The following is a 13,933-nucleotide window of genomic DNA, read 5'->3' as shown; positions in this document are numbered from 1 at the left end:
AAATGGAGGGGTGGGTGAAGCTATTTCAGACTTATGTGCACAGTTATAGAACCACGTACCAGTGTCCAATTGTCGGGTGTGCAGGTTCTTGTGCGAGAGCAGTGTGATGTCAGATAGAAAGTCATGCAGGGACCAAGTCATAACGTGTAGGTGTGTGATGGTCAGGAACTATGATGCTTCTGTGCAGGCAGTTGGAAAAAAAGGAGTCTCACAATCAGAAACACATTTTAAAAAGTTCAATTTGGCATCAAAATGATGGATGAGATGCCAAGGGGTAAAACTGAACGTGAAAATATGATTAAAAGTCTAGTCCCATACCCCAAACAGTGAAGATTATAGATTGGAGAGAGAGGAAGTAGAAACCAAAATATGTGGAATGGAGCCGGCAGCACTCCAGAAATGGGCGTGTCAAGAGTAAGTGAAAGGTGTAGGAAAAAGACGCAGCTATGAGCCCCAATGGTTAGATGAAGCACAGGACTTGACACTGCCATGGAAACCAGGGTAAGAGAGAAACGTCAAGGATGGAGCCCCCAGTGGGAACATCAGCACTTTAGTATAGACAAAGGAGAAAAAGGAATTCCATAAACTAGGCAAAAGACTTAAGGTCAGAGAGGAAGGAGGAGACAGGGATGAAGGGTTATCCTAGGACCAAATTCCCAAAGAGGATGTCCGGGTAGTGTGAGGTGACCAAGAGTGCAAAGCACTTCTGCTAGGTTAACTAGGCTAGAGGTGTGTTGGTTAAAGGGGGTTGGGGATGGATTTAATGCAGGGTAGGAGGGTAAAAGAAAGAAAATCGAGAAACGTACTCAATTTTCTGTCTTGGGCCACTAGATGACTGGTTATCCTGTTAACCAAGTAGAAGGAATGTAAGGAGTATGAGGTCAGAAACAAAAATAGTGAGTCGGCGGCCTCTGGGAAACTTTCACACATAGATGTCTGGTAGGCATTCGGAGACCCACGTTTGTGGATGGGTTTTTATGTCAACGAGCTCTAAGGCGAGAATGTTTGTTGCATCACCCACAGAGGCTTTGCTAAGCAGAGTTAAGCAAACACACCAGACAGTTATTATGTTGTGGTGCCTGTTCTGTGTCACACACTCATACATAGACAAACACAATTATCCCTACATAAATAAATAACAGTAATTCCTACTGGGTCATACGTAAATTTGGGCGAGTCATTCACTGGATGTGGGAGATGGAGATTAAGCGAGAGTAGCAGTGGCATTTGAAATCCCTCATCTTTGGGGGGGATTGCTATTTGCTTGGGGTTTATCTACCCCCAAGGCCATATCAAAATTTACAGTATTGAACAGTCTACGGTAACACCATTCCTGCTATTTTACCTCTGATACCTTCATTCATTTGTCATTTTCATTTTCTATGAATTAATGAACATCCTGAAGCTGTGGGTGCTGACGTCCGTCCGTTATCTCCCTCTAGGAATTAAGTAAGAGAATGTTGACATCTCCTTTGCTTTGAAACACAGTATCTCATCATATTTGGCTTAAGCTGTTGATGTATTTAAATGTTAAATTCTATTTTGGATTTTTTTCTTCTCTTTTACAGATTCACCTACATTTTATTCCTTAAAGACACTAATGTTAGATTTTAAAGAAAAAAGAAACCCATACTGGTATATGGAGTTTTTTGGACTTATTTCTTTTGTGCCCTTCATAGCTAGGTTAGCATGTGTTTCTTTATTAGGTTGTTTCTTCAGGGAGTACTGGACAGACCATTGAAGCCCTAACCCTATGTAGATCACAGGATATTTTTTGGGTTTTGGGGGTTTTTTTTGTTGTTGTTGTTGTTTTGTTTTTTGCAGTACGCGGGCCTCTCACTGTTGTGGCCTCTCCCGTTGCGGAGCACAGGCTCCGGACGCACAGGCTCAGCGGTCATGGCTCACAGGCCCAACAGCTCTGCAGCATGTGGGATCTTTCCGGACCGGGGCACAAACCCATGTCCCCTGCATCGGCAGGCGGACTCTCAACCACTGCGCCACCAGGGAAGCCCTCAGGATTTTTTTAAATCATGTATTTAATTTTTTTTCTATGACAAAATAATCAAAAATTAAGAAAAATCAAACTAAGACAAAGATTAAATTTGCATTATTGGGGGATGAGGGGGAACTGGATGAAGGTAATCAAAAAGTACAAGCTCCCATTTATAAGATAAATAAGTTCTAGGGATGTAATATATAGCATGATGAATATGATTAACACTGCTGTACGTTATATACAAAAGTTGTTAGGCGAGTAAATCCTAAGCGTTCTCATCACAAGGAAAACAATTTTCTATTTCTTTGATTTTGTATCTGTGTGAGATGATGACTGCTCACTAAACTTACTGTGATCATCACTTCATGATGTATGTGAGTCAAACCATTATGCTGTACACCTTAAAGTTGTACGGTGCTGTATGTTAATTACATCTCAATAAAACTGGAAGAAAAAAATATAGCTTGTAAAGATATAAATAAATTTGCATTGTTTCCAGAAATTGATCATAAACAAATTGGCATAAAGTATTTAACAATATTTTCAATATTTTGGAACTGGTTTCCCAATATTATTACCATTAAGACGGAAATACGTGTCTGTGATACCTGCCTTGTGGTTGAGGAATGCTAGCATACTTTTCTAGTGTTGGCTGTGGCTCCAGAACGTTTAGTAGTTTCTGGTGCGACTCTTCATTTCTACGCAGGTTTGTCAACAGCAGCATCATGTCCATCTCATTTTCATATTTGAAGGGCTGCCAATCACTATTTTCTAAAGATATAAATTTAATTTCTTTGCCTTTCCTCCCACAGTTTATTCTGCCAACCATTTAGTAAACCTAACTGCAGACTTTGCTGGTTTGGGTACAACATTTACTCAGTATCCATTCATTTTTATTTCTGACAGACTAAGCATATGGTCCTAATGCTCTATGAAATCAGACTCTTGGAACAAGATTCTGTTATAAATTTATTGCTCATTACCTTTATGTGATGTTACATTATATACATCACTGAGCCTGCATGAAAAGCTGCATAGATGAAACAGATCTATTTTGACTTTTGAGTTTGACTTTCTTTCTTTTTTTATAAACATGGAATTCAAATAACCTTAGACATAGTTTATGGCTTTTCAGATATACTTGCATGTGTTATTGGCTATAAGGTCTTTATTCACATTCCATGCCTTTCATTAAGACAAGGATAAATGAATAAATATTCCCATGACTGTCTGATGCAGGGTTCGGCAAAGTAAGGCCTAAGAGTCAAATCCAGCCATCGCCTGTTTTTGTACCACCCAATTGCTAACAATGGTTTTTACATTTTTAGATGTGTGAAAAATACTCGAAATAGAATAATACTTTGTTTCACTCAGAAATTATACGAAATTGAAATTTTAGGCTCCATAAGCAAAATTTTATTGCAATATAGCCATATCCATCCATTCACATACTATCTACGGCTGCTTTCATGCTACTGGGGCAGAGTTGAGTCACTGAGAGGGGGAAACTTGTAGCCTGAAATATGTACTATCTGTCCTTTTTGAGTAAACGTTTGCTGGTCCCTGGTCTAATGCATAGCTGACTTTATTTTTAAAAAATTCTAAATATCAAGAAGTTTATGCATGGCTTCCCTGGTGGCACAGTGGTTGAGAATCTGCCTGCTAATGCAGGGGACACGGGTTCAAGCCCTGGTCTGGGAAGATCCCACATGCCACGGAGCAACTAGGCCTGTGAGCCACAACTACTGAGCCTGCGCATCTGGAGCCTGTGCTCCGCAACAAGAGAGGCTGCGATAGTGAGAGGCCCGCGCACCGCAATGAAGAGTGGCCCCCGCTTGCCACAACTAGAGAAAGCCCTCGCACAGAAATGAAGACCCAACACAGCCAAAAATAAATTAAAAAAAAATAAGAAGTTTATGCAGTCAAACTAATATTAGAATTAGTTATTCCTTTTCCCTAAAAATGATGCAGGGTTCAAACTTATCCATTTCATGGTATTATACTTATTATTACAGTACCCTTGTTTATTGCCTGGACAAACTTAACTCCATTTGCTATTTCAATTAGGAGAAAAGTTTACCCAAAGAAGAAGAATGCTAAGTTTCAAATAAATTCCCTTTTCTCCATTTTCTGTCATTATCTATATATTTAATTTGTTTTAATGAAGGTAATTGCACACAGGAATAACTCTGATCTAGAAGTAAAAGAGTCTCTGTGTTCAAATTTAATCATCATCTTGTTTTCTAGACTCACATTAAATAAATAATTAGTTGAAGTCACTGTGAAAGGCAGACGACAGGGCCCGTTAAGACAGGCCCCTTGGATCTTTGATGTGCCTACATTTTCTTAGAGGTTGAGGATAATTAAACTGGAAGGTGACACCTTAAGACAGGCTGCTCTTCACAGTGAACTGCTACATTGATTTACCAGAGACAACTGTCAGAGTGAAAGTAGCATTTATTCCTAGATGAAAACATTAGCTGTCTTCTTTGAAAATAAATTATTTTGTGGCTCCCATCACCCTAAATTTTTTCCTCTTTCATTTATTTGTGTTAGAAATAATTAAAATGGGTTAGCTTTTTGAATATTATTTATATAAATTATGAATAAACCCCAGAGACAATAATATAGAGAGATTTTTTGTGTTTCTGCAGTGTTTTACTTTATTCCAGACGTGATTGGGGATTCTCTATTCTTAATTCCTTTAATCAGTTATCAAAGGTTATGGGTTTTTCAGATTATATTCCAAAATAAGTCCTGGAAATCATGTATTTTCTTTGCTACAAGTCATTTCTGGAATATTCTGAGGAATTCATTCTTTGATTCCTCAAATATTTATTGAGTACTTACTGTGTGCCAGGCACTGTTCCTGAGATTTGGGGTATATCAGAGCACCAAATGGGACCAGACAAGATTTTTACCCTTCGGGAGCTGACATTCTAGAGGGAAGAAACAGGCAAGAACCAAAGTACATGATAAATAAGTAAATGGCGTAGCATATTAAGAGATGATCAGCAAAATGGATAAAAAAAAATCAGAGCAAGGCGGGAGAGAAATATCGGAGTGGGAGTTGGGATCTGAAATAGGGTAGTCAGTGAAGGCCTTGTTGACAAGATGATGCTTAAGCAAAGAACTGAAGAAGCTTTGAGACTTAGATAAGTAGATATCCAGGGGAAGAACATTGCAGGGAAGGCGGGTGGGATGAGAGTGAAGACCCCAAGGTGGGAGAAAGCGGACCTGTGCGCAAAACAACAAGGAGACGTCATGACCTGATATGGGAACCGCGGTGGGACATTTTGCTGGAGCGTGGCATAATTGAGCTGACTCTTGGCTGCTTTGATATGGGGGTGGGTTGGGGCAGGGCAGAGCAGGAAGAATAGCAGTAAGGATGTGGCAGTAATTCAGGAGAGAGATGGTGCTGGTTTGGACCAGAACCCATCATGGAGGTGGTGAGGGTGGGTGAATTTTGGATGTATTTGGAGGTGAAATGTGTAAGGATTTCCTGACAGATTGGATGTGGAGGTGAGAAATAAAATGAGTACGTTTTGACTCCAGTTTTTGTGTTTGTTTCTTTTGCCTGGGAAGTTGCTATCTGTCCTCTATAGGTGGAACTAGTTTGGGGGTGAGGGGGGAGGCAATCAGAAGCTCCACTTCGGGTATCCTGAGTTTGAGATATTTATTAAGATAAAATCAACTCTGTAGCATCCCAGTTGGTCCTCTCCCAGTGTTTGTCTCATGGAAGAATAAAAGAAGTGTTGTTTGAATATTTAATATACATGAATATAGTAAGCACCACTGTAGTTTGAGTGAATTAATGAAAGCATTCATTGAGTGCCAGGTGTCAGGCTGTTCACCATCACAACACAAAGGATACAACCTGATCCTTATTAGAACTTCTCAAGGTACATGGTGTTGTCTGCATTTTACAGAAGAAAACATTCAAGGCTAGTGACTTGCTTGAAGTTCACGTGGCTAGTAAGTGGCTTTCACTTTGAGATTCAAACTCATGTTTCACGACTTCAAATACAGCCTCCTTTTGATTTTATCAGTGAACTCACAAAAGAAATATTAGTATACCTGATAGACTGCCGTTTGTTGAAAATCTGATTTTTATCTTCAGACTATAACACAAGTGAACAAAAACAAGCCTGTAAGAAGCATGAACTCTACGTGAGCTTCCGGGATCTGGGATGGCAGGTAAGAATGGTCAGCCAACATGGCTGCTTCTTTTTTGCTTTATTATCAATCCTGAATTACTCAGAGTCTTTGTCAGTAATTTTTCCTATACAGTAACCAATTATTTTCGACGTGACTATTCAGTATATAGATTATCCACATCATTTTTATTTCTCCATTATCCTTTCACCATTGAAACATAACAGAGTTTATGGTTAAAAAAAAACAATTATGCTGAAGAAGAAATGCACACTTAGAGAGTGAAAAAAAAACCCCTGTTGTTTAAATATCCCCAAGTTTTCATTTTAATACCATTTTTCAGATTAACTCAAGCAATTTCCATTTGCCTCCTATGGTCCCAAACTATTGGTATAAGAAATAGAATCCTTGACTATGTCTCTGTCATAAGGTAGATCTACAGAAAAAAATGTTTTTCTTGTACTTAAAAATCTTATTGCTTTCTTTTATATCTGCTTCACAAACAGGGTGGGAAGGAGGATTTAACCAAAATGATTTTTAATGGCTCTGTGTTGAAATAGTTTAAATTGGATTGCCTAGATTACATTATTCCATTACATTGGATCCTCAGAATATGAGCTATTATACTGAGAAATAATATTAACAAGTAAGCATTTTTAAATTTACATGAATTGTTCAATAATTTTACATCGGTGACAAGTTTTACGTCTCTGGAAAAAAAATCAGGGCCACCATTATAAGTGCCAACTTTTTAGCTTCCTAAAATTTTTCACGTACAGTGCTCAGGAATTTTCTCCAATTCATTTCTTTTAAAGAGACTATAAAGTTAACACATGAATGGAAAGAAAAATAGGACAAGGCACAAATCTTACAGCTTTAGGAGGAATGAGTTAGTAAGAAGTAATGAGAATGATCTCAATTAAGTTTATTCTTCTAAAGCAGGAATGAGTTAGTAAGAAGTAATGAGAATGATCTCAATTAAGTTTATTCTTCTTTTCCTTTCTGGTTCACTTGAACTTTCCAGAGTTCATCATTTCCTGTTTAAACAATATTTAGAATGCTATTTCATGATTAAGGCTTTATTCATGAATACATGGGTTAATACAGGCTATGAATATCTTACATAGTGACCTCTTGGGAGAAATTACAGAGGACAATTTCTTGTGAAAATATTTATACTTTTGTTGTAAACTTTAACTTAACCATAAATTAAGGGCTTGGGGGAGGCTGTCCTATTACAGTAATTGTTGGACTAAGAAGAGAAACCAATCCAGATTATATTATATTATATTAATTATATTTGAGTATTCTTTAAGAATTGATTTTCTGTGTTTTTATTTTGGTGATATTATTTCTTCTCTTCTTGTGCATTTTAGGACTGGATTATAGCACCAGAAGGATATGCTGCATTTTATTGTGATGGAGAATGTTCTTTTCCACTCAATGCCCATATGAATGCCACCAACCATGCCATAGTTCAGACTCTGGTATGCTTTCTTTTTGCAGGATGGAAAGTGGTTTATTATGCAAACTTCCTATAAAGTTATTTCAAAGGAAAGCATCCATTTATAGTTAGAACTGCATTTTCTTCTCTTCTCAAACTCCTAAAGTAACAATTGTGCCAAAGTAACAATTGTCGATATAGTCAGGAAATTTAGGCTGGCCTAAAGAATAATTCTGATTCCAGAATGGGGAAGGATTCAGCGAGGAAAATTGGAGTAATCACATAAAGTGGTCATTGTGTACTGATTTTTTCATTAGACAATATGACTAACCACACAGGCGCTGTTTCTAACCTAACAATTCATTAGCAGTCATTGCAAAAGCATTGAATGACAGTTGTACTGAATTTCATCTGAGGGTTTTTTCTCTCATCATTTAAGAATGTTCTATAACGTACTTTGGTATTATGGAAGCTCTTCAATGTATTATAGAGTATAAGTAGAAGATTGGTTTCTATTTTTTGATACTTTTTTTTCTTTATAATCTTTAAGGTGGAAATTAGCCTTCCTTTTGTCCCTTCCACACTTAGGAATATAACAGTGACTTAATCTCTAATAATCTAGGCTTATTTTTGTGAAAAAGATAATGAAATGTTTATTTCATCATCTCTAAATGGTCATACTGTATCTAATGAGCTCATGAAAACCCTTGAGAGTCTGATGTGCCTGCCTTACTGTGTGTGACTTGATATGTGGGGTGAGGGGAGGTCAGCCTCTGGAAGACTAGGGAGAGGCTTCTAGAAGATGCATAGCCTACATAATGTGATCCCACATTAAAGTTTGGGTTCATAGGAGCATTTCAACTAAAAGTTATTAGGACAGAAGGAAGGGAACACATTATTTTAGAATCAAGACAATGATGGGATGGGAGTAGAGTCACTTGGTGGATGGTAGTAGGAGAGCAGGAGGTATTAGAAGAACATCTGTCTTTGTGGGTGAGGCTTGTTTATGACCAACAGAGATAGTAACTATTAGAATTTGTGAGGAGTTAACTCTTCAGAAGATTACCTTTTTTCACACTTAATTTACAATTTAAAGCTGATGGAAATAACATCCCAGTTTCCTTATGAATAAAGAACTGTATGTATACATTGACAGATTAAATCATTTGACTTGATGCTTTGCTGGCATCTTTCTGACCTCAGAGGTACTGCAAGATAGCTAGACACCAAAGATACATATCTATGGCAAGTAAAGCATAGATATTGTCAAAACCTTGGATTAGAGAGGAAATAGAGAGATAAAACAAATATATATTTTTAAAGGTAGTCATTTATAAATATTCTTTTTTTGCCCAAGTTTGAAGATATGCATTTATTTCAGAATACAATCACATAAAATTATCAGGTTGCTTTTTAATAATGAATGGAAAACATTTGCTCATGTTTATCCTTCCCCAACACCGATTTTTCCACCCTAGATTTCTTTGATATATCATACCCAGAAAACCCATATGTCTAGGGAGAAACTCTTATTTCCTTCTTGATAACAACATTTATATTGATTTAAAGAAAACCTTAGTTTGCTATGGCTCTTATTTCACTGTCTAAAGTGAAGAACCAGAGTCTAAATTCCAACCAGCAGGCTCGCTCATGCTTGCTTTGATGTTGCCAGTGCCATAGAAATATTCTTCTTTTTATTGATTCTTGACCAATAAGGTTGCCATATGCAAAATATAGAGTAAATTCCTGGGGCTATTTTAAATTCTCATATTCCTTCATCTTTGCTATCTATAAATATAAGCACTTCTTGATATAGAATATCATTACTGGAGCAGGTATGTGGTACAAGGAAGGGTATATTGTATTCAAATTTCCTCCAGGAAAAGAATGTCTGTGGAGTCCAGCCTTCTATTCTTCTGTATGAGAATTCACATTCTGAAACGTGAGTCATCTGAAAACAATCGCAGAGAGAGGAGCTCTGCTGTCTCACACCTGAAAGGAAGAGGCCTGGTCACTGTCTTTCTGTCTAGTCACGACAGAACAGCCACTATTAGCCTATAGAGAAATGCCACTTAATTTCCCAGCAGTTAAGCTCTTTGTACTGTCAATGACTTAGAGAGCTTCCTGTGTTTCCTTAGATATGCATCCAAGTTCCCTCAGGCTATACAATGCTTAAGTATGGAAAAAACTCTTTGTCAAATACCCCCCATCTCTCTCTTTTTTTCTTTTTAAAAAAATATATAATTATATACTGTCAACTTTTAGGACTGTAGTCTAGAAGGCAGCATCTAAAAACAAACATTTTTTAAAACACTGACACAGACTTGGAACAGGACCCTGGTCTGGATCACTGTCCTGGGATGTGGAGCATAAAGTCATCCCAGAACTTTAAGGGATGTGGGAAGTTTGGTGGGTTCCCCCCCACCCTGCCCCGCCATTGTACACTCTCTGTGTTTGTCCTATGAAGGACATGAAACAAGAAGACAGACGTGTTTGTTGTTAAAGGAGAGCAGGTTTGTGACAACTGTTTGAGAAATGATTGAAGAACAATCCCATTTTTTCAGAGTGATGGCTTGGTGAGGCGGTCCTTGAAGCAGGGGGTTATCCATCACTGGTGTGAGAGTTGAGGACGTTAAAGCCGAGGAGGGCTGCAGGCTGCATCTGAAATTGGGAGAAACCATCCAGCTTGCAGTTTTGTGAGGTCTTAGGAAATTTCACATCCGTGTCTGATCACCTCATTTTTCCTGCTGTGTCTGTCCATAGGCAGGGCTCCTATATCATTTCAGTCAGGAGGTTGTGCAGCCAAGATTCTAAGAGCTGTATTTTCTCTTTGTAGATCCCTAAGGACTCTGCAGTGGGACTTCCCATCATCTCCTCTGGAGGAAGGGCTGGGGGCAGCAGGGGTGGGTGGGAAATGGGGTACAGTGTTCTGGCTCCTTCCTTGATTATTGAACATCAGAGGCAAACCTGCCAGTCTGATCAAAGTGAGAACAAACCCTTTACTTAAGCATTTCATTGTCCATGTACAGCTTGCCTTTTCAGGCTTTGGTGGGGAAGATGGATATTTAATTTTTAAAATATCTAGGCTCCTTGCCTCTGCTTTAGCTTAGCCTGCTTTTTGGCACTTGTCTAGGGGAGAAAGCAAGTCAAAGGATGTTACACTCTGGCCAATCTGATAAGAACTTATGGGGAGAATAGTTGAAATCATTGTTTTAAAGCAAGTATTGGATTTTACCTGGAGTTTATTTTGCTGTGATTTGTATGCTTCCTTTATCATGGAAAATGAAGAGTTGGCACAGCTTTTAATTTTATTGTCAAAAAAAGTTATTGATTTACTGTTTAGTTATCCTTTCAAAAATAATTCTTAGATCCACATCTTTCTACAGTGCAGTGGTATGGCTTCATTGATTTTGCATTTAGAACTTCTGTATTTCTCATGAAGTAAATAGAAGTGGTCATTTTAACCAAAAGCAACCCAGTGCTAGTTGCCATGTTCTTTCCTCCAGGAAAATTTCCACTGAATATTCCATAGAGAGAGTTTTCCTTCCTTGGTAGAATATTTTTTAAAGCGCCAACATGTAATTAGAACTGGTGGGTCGAGTCTAGGTGTTAATACTTAATACACCCTTCACTACCAGCCCTACCCCACCCTGCCATGGAACATAAACAGAAGAAAGAGAGGTAGCTTAAGGGGGTGCTGATAGTCAGTGATAAAACAAGAATATTACTTTCAAGCTGCAGACAAAATGTCTATCTTAATTCTTAAAGAACAAAATGTTTTTCCCCCCCAGGTTCATCTGATGTTTCCTGACCACGTACCAAAGCCTTGCTGCGCGCCAACCAAATTAAACGCCATCTCTGTGTTGTACTTTGATGACAGCTCCAATGTCATTTTGAAAAAATACAGAAATATGGTAGTGCGTTCGTGTGGCTGCCACTAATATTAGATAATAATGGTAATAAGAAAAAGATCTGTGTTAAGGTTTATGACTACAATAAAAAGTATCCTTTCAGATAAAAGGGGAATTTCATAAAATTAGTCTGGCTCATTTCATCTCTCTAACCTATGTACAATATCATGTATATAGTCACTTTTATTTATTTAAAGGTATATATTCTCCTTTGTGGATGCCTTTTCAATAAAATGTATTTTATAGGTCACTGCAGTATGCAATAGATCACACAATCTAACTTTCAATAGGATATGCTGAGTCCAATTCCATTTCAACATTTTTTAAAGTATTACACTTTTTACATAATTTTCTGAAATTAGGCAGAACTCCTTTGACTGTTAAGTATTGTTGAAGGAAACTGAATGCATTTGGTTAGGCTGTGCCAATGAAAACTCTGATAGGATATTTATTTAGAAATAAAACTTAACAAAATAACCACCCCAAACAAAAATTCTTGGAGGAACACAATTTTTCTTTGAGAGTTTCTGCTTCGTTAGATAAAGTGAAATGTTGAACTGGATTTGAATAAATAAATGGGAGGCAGAACACAGAAGCTGAAAGGTTGCACATAATTGTCATAACTATTTGTTTGAACAGAATTGGTGTAACTGTAGGAAAGCGTTCCTTCTTGGCTCATGGGTTGTAAATTTTTCAAAGAGCTCAAAGCTTCAGGAATTCTGTGGAGACAGACTTGAGCCTGTGTCCATAACTTTCCAAGTTAACACTAAAAAAGCATAGTACAACCTTCTTACCTCAAATAAATCATGTCTGCCTATTATCTAGAACACTACTGCTGCAGACATTTTTTCAGATTTAAAAACAGTCCAAAATAAAGAAACATTTACATGTGCTCCCCTACCCTCCCCACAGACAAGAGTCACTGCATGCATAAAATATACCCGAGCAAAGAGGCCTACAGAGCCATTTTCTGTAGCTCTATTTTATAACTGAGTGTGCTGATTGATGGGATGCAAGGAATTTTATTTAGGGTAAAAGCACTGAAACTCAACTGGAGGAAATTACCCCAAATCCCAGAATGGCTTTGACAGAATTGCCATTTTGAAAGAACAGCTGAAATCCATTTTGCATATCTTGGAGAATGAGCTCATTGAAAACCTTATTTTCGAGGGGGATTTTGTAAACCTTCCTCCAAGCACAAATAATTCCAAATGGGAAGGTTCTGTTGTGTGTATGTGCATGTGTGTTCTTCCCTCGGAAATTAATTTATTTTCTCTCCCTTTTCTCTCTCTGCCTTTTAAGGCTTGTCTTTAACCCACTGACTTTTGGAAGAATGACATTTAGTGGAAAACTTGCTATTTATGTGGGCTCCACGGCTAGGATTATTTACAGTCCATCTAAAATATTCATAAAGCACCATTTATTAATCACCCTTTTGGACTTTTTAAGTAAAATTTGTATCAGAAATAGCTTTAAAATGTTATGGATTTGTTCGTGATTCAGGAATATTGCAATGTAGTTTTAAAATACAGTTTATCTTAAAGTAAATTTGATAATAACTCTATTTGGGGTACATTAAGTAATATATTTTTGAATTAATGGTATACCATTATAAGAATAAGAAACGAAAGTCTATTATATTATTCTTTAAATATGTTGTTTAAATATATTTCTATGTTTTAAAATACATTAAACTTGTGATGCTAGTTTTTATTGTGCTTCTTGATTTGGCTGTTTTTATTAAGAGGGATACGAAATGTCATAAATTGAGACTATAAGCATATCAGATGTAAAATGTTTGTGGATTACATGTTTTTAATTGTCAAAACTAGTTTTTGTGCTGTTGATAAATAACTCACTATTAAATGAGCAAAGCAACCATCCATGAATTAAATATTTTCTTGATCTGTTCAAACAACAAAGAAATATTTAATTTTTCTTTTTTTGTTTTCTTTTCCTTTTTCTTTCTTTTTTTTTTTCCTTTTTGGCCATGATATGTGGCTTGCAGGATCTTATTTCCTCAACCAGGGATCGAACCTGTGCCCCCTGCAGTGGAAGCGTGGAGTCCCAACCACTGGACCATTAGGGAATTCCCCAAAGAAATTTTTAAAATAGCAAAAATATGATTAGGTTGGGAAATTACCTTACTTATTCTCTTTCATTTAAAAAGGGAGATATTTGGCATTAGTATTTTCACATTTATATATATATATATATATATATATATATATATATATATATAGTGTGTATGTATATATATACACATATATGTGCACATATGGCCTGTTACATTATTCTCAAATAACTATTATAGTAAATTCTTAGTATTACTTTGAATACTCAAGCTATTAGCAGAAATCAGAATAATTTGGCCTATTTTAACAGGATCCAAACTCTTCAGTTCTTTTTAGCTAGTTATGTATTGGT

The 13,933-nt window shown here is 37.0% G+C and overlaps 1 protein-coding gene across 2 annotated transcripts in view; it reads left to right on the top strand.

Annotated features, from left to right (window-relative positions):
* Positions 1-13,683, top strand: part of BMP5 (bone morphogenetic protein 5) — a 119,135-nt gene extending 105,452 nt beyond the window's left edge. Inside the window, exons 5-7 of one of the 2 annotated variants that reach the window (XM_019931395.3) lie at positions 6,117-6,193; positions 7,528-7,638; positions 11,387-13,683. In XM_019931395.3, coding sequence (XP_019786954.1) covers positions 6,117-6,193; positions 7,528-7,638; positions 11,387-11,536 — 338 coding nt within the window. In that variant the 3' untranslated portion in view covers positions 11,537-13,683. The remainder of the gene's footprint in view (positions 1-6,116; positions 6,194-7,527; positions 7,639-11,386) is intronic. The other variant, XM_019931396.2, reaches the window with a different exon arrangement.
* Positions 13,684-13,933: the final 250 nt, after the last annotated feature.

The sequence above is a fragment of the Tursiops truncatus genome, chromosome 10 (genome assembly GCF_011762595.2).
Source record: "Tursiops truncatus isolate mTurTru1 chromosome 10, mTurTru1.mat.Y, whole genome shotgun sequence".
In the NCBI taxonomy this organism is placed as follows: Eukaryota; Metazoa; Chordata; class Mammalia; order Artiodactyla; family Delphinidae; genus Tursiops; species Tursiops truncatus.
Note: the sequence above shows the minus strand (reverse complement) of the source record. Positions and strands in the feature narration are given on the sequence as shown.